The sequence below is a fragment of the Artemia franciscana genome, chromosome 16, assembly GCF_032884065.1.
Source record: "Artemia franciscana chromosome 16, ASM3288406v1, whole genome shotgun sequence".
Taxonomy (NCBI): Eukaryota; Metazoa; Arthropoda; class Branchiopoda; order Anostraca; family Artemiidae; genus Artemia; species Artemia franciscana.
This window is the reverse complement of record NC_088878.1, coordinates 15,613,761-15,637,669: the sequence shown is the minus strand read 5'-3', so window position 1 is coordinate 15,637,669 and position 23,909 is coordinate 15,613,761. Positions and strand designations below refer to the sequence as shown.

Here is a 23,909-nt window from a genome sequence, read left to right as displayed (position 1 = left end):
TTATTTCTGTTTATAACTTGATTTTAGACGGATAGAGGAACTCCTGGTCCAAAGGGCGATATAGGTCCACAAGGTTTCCCCGGACCACAGGGGCCAAAAGGCTTAGACGGACCTCCAGGAACACCAGGACCTAGAGGACCAATAGGTCCACCTGGAGGACCTGGAAGGCCGGGTGGACCTGGTCAAGAAGGCTTACCCGGTCCTAAGGGAGACAAAGGTGATGCAGGTTTAACAGGTAAGCAATGTTTGACTTAAAGTTACTGAAGCTCGTATAACTTTTAAGCATCAGGAAAATTCGACAATTAAAGGGAAAAGAACAAAGGACTCAACTGATTTTTGCAAGATTTATCATCTTTTAACAATTCAATTTAATAACAACTAGGTTACAGTAACTAGCTTACAGCTACTAAGTCCCAAGCACAATATTGTGTATAAAAGTTACCTAACTCAACTGTTAAATACCCTATGCACAGCTTAATGTGCGCACGGGAGTATGGAAGCAACAAAGAGGGGGCTACAAAGAATTTCTGAATTTTGTATTTGAGACTAACATTATCATAGATTTAAGACTTATACAGTTGTTTTGTTGAGAAAAGAATTATATGCTCCTTCCAGATTGTCTTCAATACGGCTACAAACCTATGAAACATAAAAACGATTTTCCGGGAATCCTGTTTTTCAATATTTCTTAACACAAATTGTTTCCCTTTTGGTAACTCCAAAATTAATCAAAATTGTAGATCTAAAATCTACGAAATCGTTAAATTTTCTCAGTAACAATAGCAAGATGCTACAAAAGTTTCTTTCACATAGATCTCAAGTTCTAAAATAAAACAATATTTTATCTAACCCCCTCCCTATTTATTGTGGAATTCCTCAAGGAACCTTATTGAGACCACTTTTTTTCTAGTTATGATTAATGATATTGATAAGGAATTCCCCCAAAATCCTTGAAGTATGTCACAGGAATATTAAAAGTGATCCCCTCGAAATACTAACCCATTGTTTTGGACGAAGCTAAGAATCTAAATATGAAAGTAAATTCTGCTAAATCAAATATAATGACGATACATTTCTTGAAATCCACTCCTGTTTTCATTGATCCTATCCCACCCTAAATGCTAGTGAAACAAGTTAAACTCCTTGGCATTACCATTTAAATTAATCTTCAGCGGGACGTACATGTTTCAAATATTGCTAAACAAGCAAATGTTTCACTATCCATATTGTGACTTTTAAACAAATTTAATTGTCCAAAGATGCATTCCCTTCATATTTATTTATATATCCATGTTTATGTCAAGCCGATATTAGAATATGCATGTCCGGTCTGGTACTCTCAACTTTCAAGTGGACTTAGTGACAAAATTGAGTCAACCCAAAAGGGTTCGCTCGGGATAATCTAAAAAGAGAGCGAAATCCCATGCTCCTTCCTCATTAACTCCGCCCGCATTACCACGTTAAAACAAAGGAGTTATATGCTCCTTTCAGATTGTCTTCAATACGGCTACAAACCTATGAAACATAAAAACGATTTTCCGGGAATCCTGTTTTTCAATATTTCTTAACACAAATTGTTTCCCTTTTGGTAACTCCAAAATTAATCAAAATTGTAGATCTAAAATCTACAAAATCGTTAAATTTTCTCAGTAACAATAGCAAGATGCTATAAAAGTTTCTTTCACATAGATCTCAAGTTGTAAAATAGAACAATATTTTATCTAACCCCCTCCCTATTTATTGTGGAACTCCTCAAGGAACCTTATTGAGACCACTTTTTTCTAGTTATGATTAATGATATTGATAAGGAATTCCCCCAAAATTCTTGAAGTATGTCACAGGAATATTAAAAGTGATCCCCTCGAAATACTAACCCATTGTTTTGGACGAAGCTAAGAATCTAAATATGAAATTAAATTCTGCTAAATCAAACATAATGACGATACATTTCTTGAATTCCACTCCTGTTTTCATTGATCCTATCCCACCCTAAATGCTAGTGAAACACGTTAAACTCCTTGGCATTACCATTTCAATTAATCTTAAGCGGGACGTACATGTTTCAAATATTGCTAAACAAGCAAATGTTTCACTATCCATATTGTGACTTTTAAACAAATTTAATTGTCCAAAGATGCATTCCCTTCATATTTATTTATATATCCATATTTATGTCAGGCCGGTATTAGAATATGCATGTCCGGTCTGGTACTCTCAACTTTCAAGTGGACTTAGTGACAAAATTGAGTCGACCCAAAAGGGTTCGCTCGGGATAATCTAAAAAGAGAGCGAAATCCCATACTCCTTCCTCATTAACTCCGCCCGCATTACCACGTTAAAACAAAGGAGGGAACAAATTTGTTTGTGTTTTGCTAAATCCGCAATTTCTAATCCCCATACTGAAGAGATCTTCCCCAATTTTCATGATCCTATTAGATCAAGACTCCCCCGCTTAGCCTCCTTGGCAATCCCAAAATATTCTCCGATCCATGTCGTTACTGAAAGGTTCCGGACAAGTTTTATCCCCTTTATTCTGGAGCGTCTTAATAATTCCTGATCTGTGTCCTGAACCAAAATTAATTCCTCCGTCCCTTATTTTAGGTGATAGTGTGTTTGTTGGAATAATCGTGTCCATTTTTTTTTATCTTTAGTCACTTTTATTTTCCCCATTTGTGATATTTATTTATGCTCTATTTCCTTTTTAACCTAGTCTTTGGCACAATTTTTTCTTTAATTGTAAATATTTCATTTTGATATTTTGAGAGTTAATTTGACATGATTTTTAGTGTTTTTTGATTTTACAGTATTTGACTTAGAATACGAATTCGGTAATTTTTTCTTCTTTTAGTATATGATACCGTTTTATTCCCCAACCTCTCTGTTTCTGTTTTTTCCATTAATTGCATAAAAGTTCATTTTAGTTCTTCGACTTAGGATTTTTTCTTCTTTTTTTGCATTAAATTTTTACTGACCGTTTTAATGGTTATATGGTCTTTCTTTCACTTTTGTCTTGGTATATTATTTGTTGCTTTGTTTGTCTTTCTCTTTTGGACATATGAAGCGAACTCAGCTCTATTAGAGCTTGTGATAGCCTTTTGAAAATAATATATAGTATTTATTTATAACGCATTGTACAGGAAATGAAGCGTAGTAACACAAGAAAAGAGAAAAAAAAATACATTCAACATCAACACAAATAAATAAATATTACACTCAATGTGCTATAGCTACCCGGATAAGAGGGTGGTTAACACCCAAGGTGGCATAAATATTCTCTTGAGAACGGCTACTTTGTCTGACAAAACAACTTACAATATCTGGAGTACCAAAAAACCCCTCATAATCTTTCTACTACTTTATCTGCGAGGCAGATACAAAAAAAAACTTGCAATATCGGAAATACATAATTCTAATATCGCTAATATCCCCTGGTCGAAAAAGGATATGAAGGCCAGCTGGGAACAAAACCGCATGGTCACAAAAACTCGAGTACAATTTAGCCAGTGCTTTTCTGTTATATCTTCCCCTGTTGGGGACAATTTTCGCGTACCCCAGTTTAAGCTTCTCTTTAATAGCACTCAATGCCCGGAAGCGAAGTAACGTAAGCGATTTGCAAATATTGATCCCAAGTCATTCGTAAGATTCGACACATTTTACAGAAAATAAAACGCAATCAAACGGCGTTGCAGAAGATTTTGAATTGAACGCTAAATATTCGCATTTATCAATATTAAGGCTTAATCCAGTTTCCCAATACAGCCGCGAGTAGCACACACTTCATTAAAGTAAACTTAGACCTGCTAACAAGCAGAAGATCATCCGCATATGAAATATAGGAGGCATTTGACAACCTTGAGGAGTAAGAAAACGGTATCTTATTAAGAACATTCAATAAACAAGCTTTAAAAATATGAGCTTAAAGCACACCAGCCTGACGGACCCCAGATCTAACACGGATTTATCAAAGGCCCGGGAACCCTGCCTCAATTGAATAAACGAATCCTGGTACCAAAATCGAAGTACAGAAATAACTGAGCCATTCAAACTCAAATGTGTCAGAGAAAACCATGCTTGAGAGTGACAAACAGTATCGAAAGCTTTAGATAGGTCTAACTTACAAAAGTGAACTTCCGTTTTTAAACGATGCGCTTCTTGTAACACTGTTGCAAGTATACGGTTGGCATGCTGGCATCCTATACGTGACTTAAAACCGAACTGATTTGCATCATAATCTGCCTTATCTTGCATAAATGGGAGCAATACATATTCAAATAGTTTACTTAACTTACACGCTACAGTAATAGGGCGGTAGGATCCACAATTAAGCGGATCTTCCCTCGCTTCAGAACAGAGGTAACGGTACCACACAGGAAAGATTCAGGCAATAGTGAGCTACTAACACACATCTGAAAAAGCAGTTCTAGATGGCCAATCAACTCGGGAGAATCAACTCTTAAATGTTCAACACAAATTCCATCCAAATCAATCGACTTAGATTTTAGGCTTTTAATACTTTTCACAGCAGACTCAGCACTAATAAGGATAATATCTTTCTGGCGTAACCTATGCGGAATAACTGAATCAAGCAGTCTAGAAAACCTGGAATGGACTGCATAATTTACTGTACTGAAAACTGCCGAGTAATGACTAACCCGTGAATCATCAGAAATAAACTGGACGAAGCAGTCGGGTTTAGCTTACTAGAAGTCACCACTTCACTCCATTGCAAAAGACTTTTCGTAAATTCCTTACCCTTATACCGGACACTTCGCATACAAGATTTGAATTCAGACTTAGTTGTACTTTAATATTAAATACATGACCCGAAGTGGGGTGGCCACACGCATTCCATATCCAAAACCACATTTTGCCTGATTTTTAACACTTTTTAACTGAACCACATTTTGCCTGATTTTTAACACTTTTTAACACCCTCTTTCCATAAAGAACTTCTAGTTTTCGAACGAATACGCGAAACAGGGGCAGCAATGACCTCAGCTTGTTTGAGGCAGGCGACAATCTTGAGCATTAGGCGAGACGACACTGGTACAAAGTAAATGGTAGGGAACTGTCACACATGAGAACTGAGTTGCCAAAGTATGGATACATATAGTCCAGTTAGCTTTATTTCATTCACGATCATTATACCATTTCGTGCCCCGTACAGAAGATTCACACTGATTCGGGCCAGAAGAATGCAAAACAGAGACGGTAAAAGATCAAAATGTCGTTCTTCATCATGAATCTCGACACTCGAGCATATCAACAGCAGCTGAGCAAACAGCAGCCGAGTGGTCTATATCTGACACAATTCCACTATTATGAATATACGAAAAATCTGCACTCTTAGCTACTATCTGATATCCATTTTGCAAAGACTGAAGTACAAGATCCGACCGAGTTGACTCTTTATTTATGTTACGATTTAGGTCTCCTATTAAGATTCACTTATAGCTATGACTTCCAATATTTCGAAGGAAATTCATCAGAGATGATACAACTTTTGTGATAGTAAGTGACAAAACTGTTTTTTTTTTTTTTTATCATGAGGTAGGTAAGTATTGATAATCACTAGGTCTACAAACCGAAGGGAAATAAAATTATCGCAAGAGTGTATGCACAAAAGCGAGGACAAGAAAACTATTTATAATTTTTTTGTTTAATTTTCATACTTAGAGCTTTTAAGCTTTAAAGTTTTTTTTTTACCAATGGAAACGAAAAAAAAAAATCAGGATGCACAAATTTTCAAGAAGAAGAAACCAAAGTCACTGTTTCCTAAGAAAACAGTCAGACAGCAACTCAAAATGTTCGTTTCCTAAAACTCTGTATCTCAGCATAAGTTCTTTGCAACCCTCAAGTGCCTCAAATGGATGACCTTATAGACAAGAAATCCATCTAAAAACGTTGGCAGCGTAACCATTCTCGTAGGGTTATTTTTTAGCTACGTGGAAAATATCTGTTTCATAGTCAGAATATTAAAGTGTTAGAACATTTAAAAAAATTCCAAAGAATGTGATTATAATTGCAGTACAACTTTGTGACTAACACGTCTAATCTTCAGTTCATTTTTGTTTATATATTCTATTATTAAATTATAATATGCCTTTTAAATCATATTTCTGCACTTTGGCCACCCACTTGGGGCCAAATGAAAAAACCGGTCATCGCCCAACGAAATGTGAAGAAGCCACAAGAAAGGATCAAAAAAATTGCATCTACCTGAGAGGGGGTAAAAGGTGAAACTTTAATAGGCTTGGGAGGGGAAGGGAGTCCAGGTATGTTTGGCTCAGGTGGCTTGGTGCCACAGCTAGTTGCCAATATTGGTACAAGTAAATTATAGTGTGAATTATTTGTTTCTTATTCGGAGCAAATAGTCTCATGACGACTATACTGTCGTGCGAATTGCACAAGATTCGAGGTAGTCTAAATGTACTGGTCTTCTCTTGATACGTTATGACAATGATTCTAAACCATTTTGGTATCACTGTAAAGAAGCTATTTTTGCACCTTATTTGCATATGTTTTTTTTTTATTGGTAATTTTTTTTTTATCATTTCTAAGCTATATCCAGTTTTTCATTCGTGATTAAGTCAACCAATTCATTGACATTTATAATATGGGAATCAATGCAATAAGTTAAGGTCTGAATATGCAAGCAAAAATCGAGATTTCCCCTTTCAATTTCTTTTGGTTATTTGGTGAATGGCAATGCCTTTGACTAAACACTGTTTAAATATAGCAATTTTTTATTAGTGTCTTTTTTGTTTTCGAACCTTTTTTAGCCAAGGAGCGAAGCAATATACTGCGCTTTCATAATCAAATGTCTTCATTCTTAATACAGATATCACCCTATGGATGACATTCTTCAAAAGTAGCTTAAACGTTTATTAAAATTAAGTTCTGCCAAAACAACAACTGGAATGTCAAACGCCTTAATTAGTACATAGACAAATATTCTTTAATTTTTAGGTCTTCCTGGACAAAAAGGTGACAAAGGTTATGGCGGACCTCCTGGTCCAACTGGCCCAGCAGGTGTCAAAGGCGAAAAAGGAGATTCTATTCCTGGCGAATCCGGTATTGATGGAAGAGATGGGTTGCCTGGTAGACCCGGTGATAAGGGAGAACGAGGTTTTCCGGGTCCCATTGGTCCTCCTGGCGATACTGTTGGTGGAGTTCCAGGTGAAAACGCATCTTTAACTATTTGAGCTGGTTTAAGTTTTGTTAGTAAAATTGATGATCTCAAACGTGTGATGAAGCTATTTTGTAAACTCATCACAAAGGGTTTGACGTGTCTTTTGCGGTATATTATGTTTTTTTTATTTTTGCTGTTTAAAGCAATTGTAAGTAAATTAGTCCATTCATTCTTTAAGCATTGTGACAAAAATAAATAAAACGATTTACCTGACTGGTATTGTCTTAGATATTTCATCAATGATGTATGGAGATAAAAAAAAATCGAAGTTCAACGTAAAGTTGAACCCCGAAGCATTCTTTAATATTTAAGAAATAATTCATGTTTTTTTGTGTTTTAACGTCGCTCTTTACTTGTATTTTGAATTTTTTGCTTTCTATTTGTTTTTAACATAGTATTTGAAGTTAATTTAAATATGACGGGAATTCTGCTCCCTCAATTCACCAGCTAATTCTTAAAGTTAAATTCTAACTTTTAAACTACATTCTAACTTTTAACAATTCTTAAATTTTCTTTATTACAACTTCTGTTAAAAATTACCATTTCTGTAGAAACAGATACCCCCACCCTATTTTAGTTCTGAAAGATTGCTCATGAAAATTTTAGTGAATAAGAACTAAAAATGCACTTTCTGATTCTTGAGCCCGCCCCTCATCCCAAGAAGATCCAGTAAACTCCATATAGATTGTTTATTGGACCCAAATCCCTTATATAAATAGTTACTTCTTCCGTCAAGGCAAATAAATGAATCTGGAAACGACAAACGGGTCGACGGCCTATTTGTCGTTTCCAAATTCACTTCTTCAGTTTGTAATGACTGACCACTTTTGCCTACGACCTTTTATTCCTCCGTCACTGTGTAAATTGTCAATGACAAAACTATTCATTTTTATTGGACTGCGTGTATGTTTGAGGACCTATACGCCATCGCGCGGGATTATGGTCTCTTAAATTTTGGTAATTCTGAAATGACTGGCTTAGCTGAATTTTTGCTTGAATATATTTTGGCCATTTTCGGGTCCAAGTTGATGTCTTGTCACACACAATTTCAGAAATTGACCCTGTGGAGCGGGTGGGTCACTAGAACTTTAAGTTACTTCCAAATGGCTTATCTTGTATATTCGACAATCACTAGCTGAATGTGATCACTGTTGATGAAGAAAAAAAGGATATATATCCGTGACTATCCTAATAAGGAAAAAGTAAAAAATTGAGTTTTTTGATGCGAAAGAAGTGCTTGTAGATTATAGAATAGACTTAAAACCTATATTTTAGGGTCTCACACGTTGAATTTGTAATGATGTCAGAAATCTTGGATTTAGTAGTGAAATTTTCATTGTGATAATTTATTTTTTCGGGGTGTTTCCCCCTTTTCTCAAACTGAGCGTATTTTTTGTGCTAATAACTCTTGTTTTGTGACTTTAAAGCATTCGAAATCTTCACAAAAATGAGTTCGTTTGATGTATACGTTGCTATCGAAATTCTATGTTTAAGAGTTACAGTTACTTTTGAATTCACTGCTTACTGTTAATTCCCATAAACGGTTTGATTTTAAAGAAAAAGAAAAATTATAGCGTTCAGGTGAATAATGTGGCTACACAGTAGGCAAAACCGTGTCTGATAGTCATTCAACTAGAGGTAGTCGATTTTTGTTCAATCTTAGCCGATCTCTTCGATCTTTTGACTCTGGAAAAACAAGAAATAAGAAAATAATCCAACAAAATGAAATAAACTGGAAAATAAAACTTGATTTTTCACTATTTGACCAATATTCAAGACCAAACTCAGAGTCACTTCGAGGACTGGAAAGTCATGTTGGCCCCTAGGAAAAGAAGTCGAATACCATTCAGAGACTCATTTTGGCTGTCATACTGTCAACATTTCTTAAATTCAGTTTTACTTTTGTGGTTTATTGGTAAAACTGAAAAAATCAAGCGTAAAAAATAAAGCTAAACCGTCAATTATGAACTAGTATAAATTACAAATGTAAACTTTAAGTTAAGGAAAAAACTGATAGGAAAAAAGTTTACCTCAGCTAGCCTCATTCACTGAAGTCGGGTGTAGGGCGTATTCACAATGAAGATAAGGTATAAAAAAAAATCAGCTGCCCACACTCGGGTACAGGATGTTTGGCTTCCAACGAATTGCTACCCCATTGATGACATACTTCTTGAAGAAAAAATCTATAAAAGATTTGATATTCTCTTAGAATTGTGGCTAAACTACTCATTTTTTTTATACTAAGGACTGTAGATTTAAAATATATTTCAAAGGACCTGAATGGAATTTCTGTTTTTTTTTAAATCTGCACTTACGATAAAATTGAGAACAAGAAATTTATTTAAAAGCTTTAATAAAAGAACAAATGCAAAAAAAAATGGATATGTAAATACAAATATAATTACAATTTTGTTCTATTTTAGGTGCTCCTGGTCGGCCAGGGCCACAAGGTGAAAAGGGGAAAGATGGCGTTGATGGTCGACCTGGCTATCCTGGACCCAAAGGGGACAGGGGTGACAAAGGTACCAGCTGTACATTCTGTGAACCCGGTCTAAAGGGTGACAAAGGTGAACAAGGCTACAACGGCATTCCTGGTCAGGATGGTGAAAAGGGAGATAAAGGGGCAAAAGGACTTCCAGGGCCAGAGGGTCCCATAGGCAATCCAGGTCCACCCGGTTCGCCTGGATTTAATGTAAGTGTTATTTTCGCAGATAAGATGAATTATATAAGGTATTCCGAAGGAAGGTAAAGTTTCAAAACAAAACAAGAATACTCTTGGAACCATTTGGTCATATGAAAATGACCATTTTTTGGACATCGGAAGTTTCTGTTAAGGAATTCAAGGCTGAAAATTTCGGTCATCAATAGACTAATTTCAAAGCTTGATTTTACATTAAGTGAGAGTATATATCGTACCAAGTGTTCCCATCACTCCCATCCGGCCAGGTTGACCGACGCGGAGCTTCTCCTCTGATGGCATCATGACAGTTTTATCGGTACGCCTCCCATTGCGATCCTCAGCAGTACTGGGAGTGGTGGTCAGAAAAATTATCCTGCCCACAAGTGGGAGGCCGTCCTCCCACAGAAAAGTTTCCTAATTAAAATAAATTCTTTGCATTCAAGGCCAAGTCTGATGGTTAATGTTTGAACCTCCAGAGCAGTGGTTCTCAAATTGTGGTACGCGTATCCCATGGGGTTACGGAAAAATTTTAGGGGGCACGCAGCCGGTCAACAAAAAAAAAAGTTAAAGAATCCTTTTACTCTGCGACTGGCAATTTTATTTGTATTTTAGCTATAGTTTACTTAGTACTGGTAACTGAGAAGGGGCGATTAAAATGCTTTGAGGGTAAAAAAGGGTACAGTGTTTAAGTAAGTTTGAGAACCACTTCTCTAGAGAAGAGTACAATACATATAAAACTTAATATTTTTAGAAATGCATGATCTCTAGTATTTTTAATAATGATCAATGCAACAACCTAGTTTAACCTCACCTTCAGCCATAATCGTGATTACAAATACTAATATTCGTTGCATGAAATGGTACACTTCTGCTATATAAACAACTGAATAAGAAAAGGCTGTCCTCAAATCTTCAACAAAGAAATAACTAGCTGAGTCACGCTAGCGTACTTGTTGAACATAATAAATTATGTGCATACGTTGCTGAAGATAGATAGGAAGAACATTGAAGGAAGAAGCCTTTTTCCAACTTCAAGTTTCTTACGCAGACGGTTTTTGCACTAAGCAGGGTAGTTTTGTTAATTTTGCTTTGTAAATTTTTAATTTTCAAAGAAAATTTCAGTTTTCAATTTGTCCAATTTTTTTTTTTCTTTGTAAATCCCCTAGTTACAAATATCTCTCAAATTAGTCAGGTATATCGTTTTTGCTAGTTAACTGGCAAATGATTCCATATGTTAAAGCTTTCGACTTACTAAACAAGATCCTTTTAGGGTGAAGATGGTCCTCCTGGGCCAGAGGGACCAGTTGGACCTAAAGGCGAGCCAGCTATTGCTGAAAGTATCCAAGGACCACCAGGACAAAAGGGAGATAGAGGTGAATCTGGAAGACCAGGACCACCTGGGCCTCTTGGACCTCCAGGACCACAAGGACCACCAGGAATAATTGGAGAAAGAGGAATGATCGGTGAAAAGGTAACTATGGCTTATTGGAGTGGAGTTTTCTTTCTAAAACTTAACATAAGAATTAATATATAATCACAGTCGATGTTAAAATTCCATTAACAGGGTGCATTATTGTTAGATTTATCTAAAAAAGTTTCGAGTTTTCCGAGTAACCTTTTAGATGACTACCATCTTCATGCTTTGGTGAACATATTTCCACCACGAAGGGTATTAGAAACTCATTGCAACGTTAAGGCGAATTTGGTCAAAACGTTGGTTACTACTCCTTACTTCCATTTTATTTTGGTCATAAAATCTCCTAGGCAAGGTCACTGCTCAGCGGAGAGCAAGTGAAAACCTGCCCTGTTCATTCATTCATGAACAAATAAACTGTGTGCGGTTGTCTCTTAATATATGGAACAAAATGGGATTTTTTGAAGTCCAAGATGTTTTTGGAAGAAAAGGTCCTTGTCTCTATTCAGAAAATAATAACTATGAAATTAAATCGTGCTTTGCGTTACAAATACCTCAAATACGCAGTAGTTTCCTAAAAAGGGCCAAGAATGAGCGTTCCTCCTTGCGTTTGGAAACCATAAAGGAAGTTTACATACGAAGGTTGATTAAAGAGATTTCAAAAATAAGCCAGTTGGCATAAATATTTAAACCTGTTGTAGCACAGTGGATTCGTGCTCTGCTTGGCAATACGGGGCCCTTGGTTCGATCCCTGCCGCAGCAAGGTTGGGCGACAAGCTTGCTACTTGTCCCTGTAAAAAACACCGAGCAACTGAAACGTCGATTTGACGCCCTATGGGCCAGCAATGGCTCTGGAGGATCTTTATCCTTTATCCTTTATCCATAAATATTTACAATGCTCACTTTTAAGCTTCAAGCAGATATACTAAAATATACCATATCTCTTGTATGAGTACGAGTATACCGCCTAATTTAGTTTTGTACCACAATAACCACATTGTGGCCTGTACCTTTTATGAGTTTTACTTCAAATTTTTATTTCGAAGCCTAAAAAACCTGGGGATAACTTTTAGGATTCGGTCTTGTAACCCTCTTGAAGGCGATCAGCAAAGATTATTTAACTCTTTTTTCAATGAAAAGAAACATATTGACTTTTGGTTCTAGGATATTGTTAGCCATAGTTCTAGTCATTTCATAGGTCGATTTCGTTTTTTATCGTTAGAATCGGAATCAAACCGCTTATGGGGGTGAAAGACAAGAGATTGATGTGCGGAAACATCATGTACATAGAAAAAAAGGGATTCCCTTCTAATTCTATATGCACAATATTAATTAATTTTAAGCTTATCCGTCAAAAATTATTAGCATTCAATAAAATTTTAAAGAAATTGGAAAAATTGCCCCAAAACGTAGTGCGATTTTGATAAGAATAGCAATTGCCAAATCAAGCATTTTCTTGGACAATAGAGCAGAGATTTCATGCTTCCATATTCAACAATCTGATATTCAGTTTTTAGGGATCTCCTCTCGATCACGAGCCTTTGTAAAAACCTTTATAGGTTTATAATAACCTATAAAGCCCAATTAGTACATGCCAAAAAATCCAAATGAGGCTCGTGGCTTTTAGGTTTTTAGTATTACCAAGATGATTCCCATTACAATCAATCGTTATAACCTATACGTTAAATCAGCGATTTTGTTTCATTCACTTTTTTTAAAATAACTTAAGAAGGGTAAAATTGTCAAGAATATAAATTATAGCAAAAAGCTAAATTATTCGCACACTTTTTGTTGCTTTATAAATCTGTAGACACTTTTTGTATCTAAAACATTTCTGATTAACGTTAAATGTTTAAATAAGTTAAGTAGAAATATTTAGAGCAAAACCGATACTATAAGCAAATGACAATGGAAAGTTTTGATTTTCTGTTACATTCTGAATTTATTTTAGGGAGACAAGGGCTTACCAGGCTACGACGGAAGAGACGGTGAGCCAGGCAGGCCAGGTCTTGATGGCTACACGATAAAAGGGGACCAAGGTGAACCAGGATCACAAGGTGAAAAAGGAGAAATGGGTCTACCTGGGCTGAAAGGTTTCAAAGGAGAAAGCTGTGATCTCAGTGTGATAGACGCGGGAAATCTTTTACAAGAAGGTCCAAAAGGACATACTGGACCTAAAGGGGATCGAGGCCCAGCAGGAGCCAAAGGTGACAAAGGAAGTAAAGGTCTAGAAGGAATTCGAGGTCTGGACGGTCCTCCTGGAATGCCTGGTCCTCAAGGTTCTCCAGGAAGTCGTGGGCTTCCAGGTATGCCAGGTCCAAAGGGCGATCCTGGTCCATATGGTCTTCCGGGTGAACAAGGACCGATAGGCCCACCAGGATTACCTGGAAAGAAAGGTGATGTTGGTAAGTTGATTCACCATTTGCATTCATATAAAAAATGAAAGAACTTATCGTAGACATATATTTGTAAAAGCTGACAGCTAAAAGCTGACATTTTATCATAAAGATATGCCCTTCAATATAAAAAGTCTTAGGTACTCGTTTGACTGACAGTATACCCAACAATAAACAGTACAAAAAATGTAGTTCGATCCGACATTTTAGGGCCATAATGAAAGAACAAGGAAGAATTTAAAGTTAATCGGAATTTCTGAGGAGGGGAAAAACAGCGAGGTAATGATTATATTGGGATGGACAAGGAGCGTGTGCAGATTTTTTGGCCTCATTCAGCTTGGTGCTGCAGTGTGTTATTGGTAGTAGTAATAACATAAAATAGAAAACGACTTCTGACAGAGCTTGCACAAAATAGAATTTTATATAGAAAACTAGTTAATTATTTAAAGTTTCATCCAAAGCATGTCTCCCCTGATTATCTCTTATAAAAGAAGATCATAACTATATTTCTAGGCGGTACAAAACCAACCCCCCTCCCATTAAGTTGATTTTGAAATTACAACACGATTATGAAATGTTGCCTATTTGCAATCTGCAAGAAAGAAAAAGATGGTTTAGTGAGCTTCGGCAAGTTGCCAGAATTTTTCTCGAAGGCCTAGTTTCGACTCTTTACTGCTTAAACGTCTTTGCAGGAACTTGTGAAGAGAATTTGAGATAAAAACCATTTTTTTTTTTTATATTCCAAATATTTGTAATTCTGAATTTTGGAGTTAACTTCACTCGGCCCTGAACGAGGATGTTTCTCCCCTGAAGGTCAAAAGGAATAGATACGTTTCGAGTTTGTATGGTATTATCATGATAATTTTCTACACTCAAACAAATGTCTAATCCAGTTTTAGCCTCGAAATGTTTGTCTTAATTCGATATCAATGCTTTTTTTTGTAAAGTTATCAAGACTTCTTTTAAAACCTTTTAAAAAGTATCTCACAAAAGTAATTAACTTTTATACATCCGTGCCGTGATTTTTAGAAATTTGTTCAATTTGAATTCTTCTCTTTATTCAATTTGTCTTTTTAACCGTAAGCTCGTTCAGAATACATGAAAAAAGTATTAGTGTGAGGTTTTGATTTAAATGGCAACATTGTATCGGTCACTGCTGAATTCTTTCAATTTATGACAGACAATGTTGACCGCGGCCTCTGTACTCTTGATGGCAATGGAACCTTTGACGGAATGAGAATTATAATAGCTACAACACTTGCCCAGCAATAGGGTACACTGGTGATATTCAAACAAAGGGATAGAGGAGAAATAATCAGATCCTTCGGTTCAGTACCGTTTTACTTACTTCATTAGAAAACAGTAACTACTAATTACCTTAACTAAAAAGCGCTACTTGTTAGTAGCGCTTGTCTGTTGCAAGTAGATCCTATAGCTTCCTTAAACCTTCTGTATTACAGATACCAGTATTTTGCCAAGCCTCCATAAAGTTTGATGAGTTGTAAAGACGTTAGGGACTCGCACTTATCCGGATGTGAGAGATTTAAAGTTCTTTACTTGATCGAAGTGCATTTGAATGATCTTCTGTCCAATCGATGTTAATACTTTTTTTCCCAAATTTATAAGGCAAAGAAAGAAATGTGATTAGTTTTGATAATTCTTTTAATGAAAAGTCATCGAAATTATTCAAAGCAAGCCATTAGCAAGCCCAATAAAGAACATGACACTTGGTGGTATTCACATACGAAGGAGCTATTTAAGATTCGTAGGATACTTAATAGACAGCTCTGGACTTACGGGAAAGGTGTATGCTCCAAAGACCATCATGCCCGTTTAGAGCAGCAAAGCAGTTAGCCAAGCGTGCCGAGAACACGAATTGGTCAATGTAGCGCTAAATATTACACTCATTGAATTTGCACACCTCAAGCTCATTAGTTTGAACCACCCGAAATACCATTTTGGCAGAATCAATGCATCACCGATTACTGACATAAGGAGTCAATCGAGAATATCAAACTGATAAAGAACGGGTCTCATTATTATCCGAGAATATTTTGCAGCCAGCAGAATATTTTACAGCTTTACATTAGGTCCTTGTGATCATCCTTAAGTCAATGTGTTACTTGGCTAGCTCAAACGCACAGCTCTATAAAAAACTACAGAATAGCGTTCGTGATTCGTGAAGCCATAAGACCTGGAAAAGACGGTCTTCTGTCTTAGCAATCGAGCAAGTCTTGATGAGAAGTCCCGAAAAAAATGGAGACTGGATAAGAGGCCAAGGATACTCTGAAGTTCAAAAAGTTGTCAGGACGTTGCCAAGGTCAACTTGTGCGTAAATAAACGCTTTGGTGCAATTCCTTCCTGGCACGCACTTTGTGCCAATTGACCAGCTTGTTAAATCTTCGGCTACTCACTCGTATTGACTGGTTACTCGCTCGTATAGAGAGGAAAGTGTCGGATACACATCAGCTTTTTGATTGTATCACGTATCAAGTTAGAGATGCTAAGAATAGACTCACTATTTCCAAGAAAAACATCCCACTATATACTCGATAGTGGTTGATTACTTCATGAGGTAGGACGAGACACTTTATTCAATTAAGGAGAGGTGGTTTCACGCTACATAAGTTTTGTGCGTTTGTATTTCAGGGTAGTTGAGCTCGTTTTTGATGGCTATGCAAGTTTCAGCTGATGCAGGTTTCCAGCAAATAAGGAAGAACTCATTGCGGTTTGTGACGAATCTCTTATACGCTAGTACAGAATTAGATCTGACGAATAACCTGAACTCTGGCACCGTCGGTTCCTACCAAAAATATCCAGTGCGGCTAGTTTTGCGCGTCCCTAATGCCTTTTGTCTATGCTACTGCAAAGTGTCACTGCCGACAGGTTTATTTTCAACTAATGACATGGACATGCTCAGCAATTTCAAATGATTGACTATGAGGTTTTATTTTCAAATGATGACATGGATATGCTCAGCAGCAGCTGTGGTACCATAGAAGTGATGATTGATTGATATATTTACTTCCAACAACTCAAAAAAATAATAATAAAAAAATGAAACAAACATACTAGAAGGCCAAATGACCTGTACACAGTGGCTCAATTAACAACTAATTAAAATACATAATCAAAAGACAAAAAAAAGAAAAGAAAAAAAAGTCGCACATATAGCATTCACAAGTAACCTGCTCTCTAACTGCATCTCGGCTGAGAAGAAACACTTTGATCTGGGATTTAAATGACGAAACCGATCCAGAGGCTTGAAACCCCAGATAGGAGCTTGAAACCCCTAAAGAGAGGGGTTCTCTGATACGCTAAATCTGAAGATGCAATTTTCATTAAGACTGTACTACCCTTTCGGGGTGTTTCCCTTTTTTTGAAAAATAAGGCACATTCTCTCAGGCTCTTTTGATGGGTAAGACTAAACCTGATGAAACTTTTATATTTGAAAAAAGCATAAAATTCAATTCTTATGACGTATCTATTGGTATCAAAATTCCATTTTTTAGAGTTTCCGATACTACTGAGGCGGGTTGCTCCTTACTTACAGTTTGTTGCCACGAACTGTTTCAAAAGGTCACCTTTTTTGCAAGTGCGTCGATGGCCATTGAAATTACATTTACAGCTGCAGTGATTGAACTTGAGAAGTCTTTCAAAAACAGGGGATGGATCATTCATAAGGGTTATGTCCACACTGTGGACTATATCTGTACTATCAGCACCGGAGGCCTAGATTTTTGTTAATCCTTTTAGTATTTTCTCTATATTAAATAAAAAAAAGTTTTTTTTTTTTTTTTCAACTAAAAGTGAGGAGCATTTTAAAACTTAAAACGAACAGAAATTATTACGTATATGAGGGGGTTTGCCCCCTAGTCGATACCTCGCTCTTTACACTAAAGTTCGAATTTTGTTCCAATTCTTTACGAATGACCCCTGAATCACCAAAGCCATTTATAGAATAAATAGCTCTTTCGAAAGTACTAAACAAATTTTAGCGTAAAGAGCGAGGTATTGACTAGGGGGTGATTTTCAAATGATTGACTAGGAGGGTTTATTTTCAATTGATGACATGGACATGCTCAGCAACAGTTGTGGTATCATAAAAGTGATGAACTATTGATATTTTTAGTTCCAACAATTCACAAAAATGATAAAAAAAAGTGAAATAAACATAGCCACTGCTAGAAGGCCAGATGACCTGTACACAGTGGCTCAATTAACAAATAATTAAAACACATAATCAAAAGACAAAAAAGGAAAAATTCATTTATAACATTCACAAGAAACCTGCTCTCACCCTTCATGTCAACTGAGGAGAAACCCTTTATTCTGGGATTTAAATGACGAAACCGATCCGGAGGCCCCAATACTGTCCGGGACGCTATTCCAGATGGAGCACCTATTTGAGGTAATAAATGGGCCGCCCCCACTGTATTTCTTTTTTCATTCACTAGCTTATCGGCATTTCTGTTATGATATGAGCGATGAAAAGAATTAGAAGAAAAAATACCTACAAAAAATGTTGTACAACTTCATTCTAATATTGGTATGCCAGTGTTAGTTACTGGCGATCTCGAAATTGGCTTATGTTCAAAACAGTGAATGCATCATCAAAGATAGCACAATCCCCCAATAGACGAATTGCACTGTTTTGAATTACCTGGAGTCTTCTATAATAAAATAAAAACTAGTTGCCCAAAGGGCAAACCCTTATAAAATATAACAATGGATATTCATATCGTAAATAATCTTTAATCCACCAACCAAGAACAAATTACGAAAAAATTGAAGCAAACCTAGGCTTCTTGTTGCATTACTACTACTACTACTACTACTAATAACTCACTGCAGCACCAAGCCGCCTGAGGCCAACACAGCTACGCACGCTCCTCCTCCAACCTAATCTATTTAAAGCCTCCCTCTTTACACCCTCCCAGGAAGTTCCCATTTCCTTTAAATCCTTATTTATGACATCCTCCCAACCCAGACAAGGACGACCTGCTTTCCGTGTAGCCCCAGACGGTTGGCCAAAAAGGACAATCTTCGGTAATCTGTCATCCTTCATCCGTAGAACGTAGACTAGCCATCTCAACCTTTCTTTCATTATAGCCCCAGAAAGCGGGATTGAACCACACTTTTCGTACAACCTACTGTTTGAAATACGGTCAGTCAGCCGGGTACCCAGAACAATCCGTAGGCAATTTCTCTGGAAAACATCTAGTAAATTTTCATCTGCTTTTCGGAGTGTCCATGCTTCAGAGCCATATTTGACCACTGTCATCACTGTAGCTTCCAATATTCTAATCTTGGTTTGTAGGCTTATCTTTCTATTCTTCCAAACTTTTTTTAACTGTGAAAAAACACCCTGAGCTTTAGCTATTCTACTTTTAACATCTTCACTGCTCCCACCATCTTTACTAATAATACTACCAAGGTAACTGAAGCTCCCAACCTGATCAATCTTTTCGTTACCTAAGGTCACCTGTTCATCTTCACTTATTCCTAACCTTAGTGACTTAGTCTTCTTAACATTAATTTTCAAGCCTATTTTAGCACCCTGAACTCGTAAAACCTCTAAAAATCCATTCATTTTGCTCACACTTTCATCTAATATGCTTAAATCATCAGCATAATCTAAGTCCAGGAGCGTTCTTCCTCCCCATTTGATTCCATGGTCTCCAATTGCCTTTCCTGTGCTCCTTAAGACGAAGTCCATCAAAATGATCCATATAAAGGGGGATAGAACACAACCCTGCTTAACTCCTGATTTAATACAAAACCAGTTGCTAACCTCATTTCCTACCTTAACCGCAGCAGTATTATTCTCGTACATAGCGCAAATCACTTTAATGTATTTTTCTGGTATACCATATAACGATAAGACCTTTGTTAACGCTGTTCTATCAACAGAATCGAAAGCTTGCTCATAATCGATAAAACTAAGGACCAAAGGTGTTTGACAACGAAGGGACTTCTCAATTATTAACCTAAGAGTGAAAACATGGTCGACACATCCTCTACCTTTTCTAAAACCGCATTGTTCTTCCCTTAAAACTTTGTCTACAGCATGTCTCAGTCTAAAAAGTATCATATTACTCAGTAATTTGCTACCTACAGAGACCAGACTAATGCCTCGATAATTCCGACATTCACTCTTGTCACCTTTCTTATACAGTGGTTTAATTAAGGTTTTCCTAAAATCATTGGGTACTTCCCCTTTTTCAAAAATCATGTTCATAATCTTCAGTAGCTTATTCCTAACCTCAGAGCCACCATATTTAAGGAACTCATTAATCATACTATCAGCACCTGGGGCCTTATTATTTTTTAATCCTTCTAGTACTGTCGCTAATTCTTCCTCACTAAACAAATCTTCCTTCACATCCAAGGTATCACAAACTTTTTCATTTTCATCTATATCTTCTCCTGCAACTGTATCTCGGTTTAGCACATTCTCAAAATGTTCCACCCATCTTTCTTTAACTTTTTCCTTATCACTAATTGTGGCCCCATTTCTATCTTCAACTGGGACTAGTCCGGATCGGCTACTCCCTTTCAATTTATTAACATGCCAGTATAATATTTTACTATTATGCCGTCTAGCCGCATCTTCCAGATCCTCAGCAATTTTATCCATCGCCTCCATTTCACATCTCCTTAGTTCATATTTTAATGCTTTCTCCACTTTCTTTACATTCCTTTTGTTTTCATACGACCTATCGCGCAGATAATTCTTATACAAACCCCTTCTACTCTCTATTAAACCTAAAGCTTTTTCACTAATATTCCTAGTTGCTGTCTTAGCACTCTTCCCTAGGACACCATCAGCAACTTCACAAATTGTTTTTCTGAAATTATTCCATCCATCTTCCACATTGTCAAATTTTAAACCCTCAAGTTTAGTACTCAACTGTTCCTGGAATTTTTTTCTCAAATTTTCATCCTGAAGTCTACCAACATCATAACTTTCCGGGATGGAGTTACTCTTCCGAAATTTCAGCTTTAAATTAACCTTAGACACTACTAGATGGTGATCTTTACTTTTAACATCAATAACGGCACTCCTATACACCCTAGTATATTGTATTGATCCTGCTAGTCTTCTGTTTACAATAACATAATCAATAAGGTTTGCTGTCTTACCATCACGTGAATACCATGTCAACTTATGGGCCATTTTGTGACCAAACACCGTATTGGTTATAACTAGGTTGTTATACCTACAAAATTGCAAAAGCCTATAGCCATTACTGTTTTCTTTTCCTACACCAAAATTACCTAGGCTAGGATACCATCTATCCCTATTTCTACCAACCTGGGCATTAAAATCTCCTAGCAAAAACACCATATTTCTACCTGGTACCCTGTCTATTTGCTCCTGTTGCATTAGACGGTGTAATATCACTGTGCTTCTTTTATGCAAATCACAACCAACAACGATCACTCGTACTTCCTTTCAAAAACCCGATTAATAAAAGTACCACCAAATGAAACGCTATTCGAAAATTTTATCAACACCCAAGTACGGCTAGAAATTTTATAATTAGTTTTGCTCCCATAAACATAGAAAACTGAGACTAGTAAATGTATTGAAGTACAGTAGGATCTCATTTGTACGAGCAATGAGATCTTGGAGGTTTGCCTGTGAGATTGATATTGCTCTGACGTCTGCAAATGTTGTAAGACTTGCAGCAGGAAGATAAAATTTTTACGTTTTAACGTACACTAGAAATATAAGAGGTCCCAAAACAGATCCTTGTGAAACTCCACGCTTTACTTAGGATGCGACCCTTATAAGAAACAACAAAGAATGACACTTTCCATCTTAGAAAAAAACAAACACAAAAAGAAACAGGCCGTATTTCGTAAACCCGTAACGAATCCATGTACAAGTTACCAAATACAACGGCTACTAATTCCTACAATCACACAACCATAATTATTGCGACAAAATAGTAAGTTTTATTTTTTTTATTAAATTTTGTTATTATTTTTTTTAATTATTCTTTTCAATAACAAATAAACACTCACTAATTCTAACAACTGCAAAAAAGAAAAATTAAAAAAAAATTAAGAATCCAACAGACTCTTGGCATTGTACCAAGGCACTTTAATAACACGGTTGTCCTTTTTAACAGAGATGCTGGGTGGTAGGGTAGGAGGTACCCAGCATTCCTCACCTTTATCCGCCAAACGCTTACGTAACCCAAGTAATTCTTTCCGCAAAACCCGCACACGCGGTGAGACATCATCACTAATAAAAACAGAGTTATAAACACCGAACTCTTTCCCTTTTAATTTTTTCGCATTACTTAGAATCAAAAAACGTGCCTGGACACTGTCCACCCTAATTTTAACAAAATTCTTGGAACAGTGAACCACAGTGAATGGTGGCAACTTGTCAGGTGGGAGTGACAAACCAGCTACAATCACCTCAGAAACCCGAGATGCAGCCTCATTCAAGGGTACATCATTAAGGCCCCAAAACAACAAATTATGCAACTTGTCCCGATTTTCATCAACAAGAGACTGGGACACAACCACATTCATTTCCTCATTGCATTTCTTAATCAGCTGTGACTGGGCTTTTACAATACTTTGTAGAGTTAGAAATTCCGACTTCACTGTTGCAATTTCATTGTCCGTTGCATTACTTTTATTTTCAAGCACCATAACACGACTTTTAACTGTACCCAAATCGTTCTGAATTTCAAATACACTCTGCTTTAGGGTTTCCATGTTCACATTTATTGATTGGACCATTTCCAAAATTTTAATGATATTCTCTGCATTCGTTTTCTGGCAGTCCGCATTAACACTCGTATCCGAATTACTAGTAGAATTCATAACCGGATCCGATAGCTCAGCTTCTGTCCGGTTGCGTTTGGGTCTGGCTTTTTTTCCCATCCTGACTTATCAAAATAATATGTCACCTACCTTTACAAAAACTTATTTTTTACCCACGCTAGTTTACAGCGTGCAATTTGCATAAACCGTTAAAAGGGCACGGCTAACACCACATCAGGATTCCTCAGGAACTAGCTCGAACGTAGAACTCACTCCTTTATATCCAAGATTATATTGTAACAATTAATTTAAGCAATTATCACGCTATTATTCACATAAGTCTACAACATGGCATAGCAACCGTTGTATCCGGGCAAAAGCAGTCAGACAAGTTTATCCATTGACTGCTGAATGCGAACTGATATAACGTCATTAATCACAACTCGTACTGATCTTCCATGTAAAAAGGATCAAAATCACTGAAGACAACTATTCCGGATACCTATATACCTAAGTTTACGCAGCAATAATTGAAAATTGACCGTGCCAGAAGCATTTTTATTGTCGAAAAAAGAACTTTTAGCATAAAAAATACTAAAAAAAACTTTAGCGTAAAGTGAGGTATTGACTAGGGGACGAACCCCCTCATATATGTTATAAATTCTGTTCGTTTTTAAGTTTTATGTTGCTCCATACTTTCAGTTGAAAAAACTTGTTTTTATATTTAACTAGCTGTTGGGGTGGCGCTTCGCGCCACCCCAACACCTAGTTGGTGGGGGCGCTTCGCGCCCCCCCCAAGCCCCCCCGCGCGCGTAAGTCGTTACGCGCCATATTAGTTACGCGCCATATTAGTTACGCGCCATTGTAGTTGTGTCCCTGTGTCCCACCTGTGAATATAGATAGATTTATATATGTGTTTCAAACTACGTAAAAATTGCGAATATACAACATTCTTGGCTTTCCCATTGTCTGTCCATATACAAAGCCGTATGTACTAATAATGACGTCATATGCAAACGTTCTTTTTACAAACAAACAAACATGCATACACACAACTCGTTTTTATATAGATAGATAGATAGATAGATACAATACAAATTAACTACGTAAAACTTGTGAATATACAACAGTCTGTTCCGAAATACAACTAACTTCGTAAAACTTGAGAATATACAACATTCTTCGCTGTCCAATTCTCGCTGCATATAAATAGATTGTCAGGTTTACCGACCCTCGAACATGCAACGTACAATTGTCCATGGGAAAAACAATCAGTATTAAGATCAATACCACATTTTTCTAATGATTGACCTTGAGCTTTGTTAATGGTGATTGCAAATGCTAATCGAATTGGGAATTGCAATCTTTTAAATTGAAAAGGCAGATCTGTTGGAATCATGGGAATGCGAGGAATAAGAACAGCCTCACCCTCAAAAG

General features: G+C 36.7%; 1 protein-coding gene and 1 long non-coding RNA gene across 2 annotated transcripts in view; one reads left to right on the top strand and one right to left on the bottom strand.

The window, feature by feature from the left end:
- LOC136037124 (collagen alpha-2(IV) chain-like) overlaps positions 1-23,909 on the top strand; it is a 131,166-nt gene that overhangs the window by 72,950 nt on the left and 34,307 nt on the right. The window contains exons 10-14 of the mRNA XM_065719609.1: positions 28-235; positions 6,970-7,179; positions 9,616-9,884; positions 11,143-11,343; positions 13,238-13,691. Coding sequence (XP_065575681.1) covers positions 28-235; positions 6,970-7,179; positions 9,616-9,884; positions 11,143-11,343; positions 13,238-13,691 — 1,342 coding nt within the window. The remainder of the gene's footprint in view (positions 1-27; positions 236-6,969; positions 7,180-9,615; positions 9,885-11,142; positions 11,344-13,237; positions 13,692-23,909) is intronic.
- Positions 1-23,909, bottom strand: part of LOC136037130 (uncharacterized) — a 70,235-nt gene that overhangs the window by 27,420 nt on the left and 18,906 nt on the right. Inside the window, exon 2 of the long non-coding RNA XR_010619871.1 lies at positions 9,223-9,375. This is a non-coding gene — a long non-coding RNA (uncharacterized LOC136037130). The remainder of the gene's footprint in view (positions 1-9,222; positions 9,376-23,909) is intronic.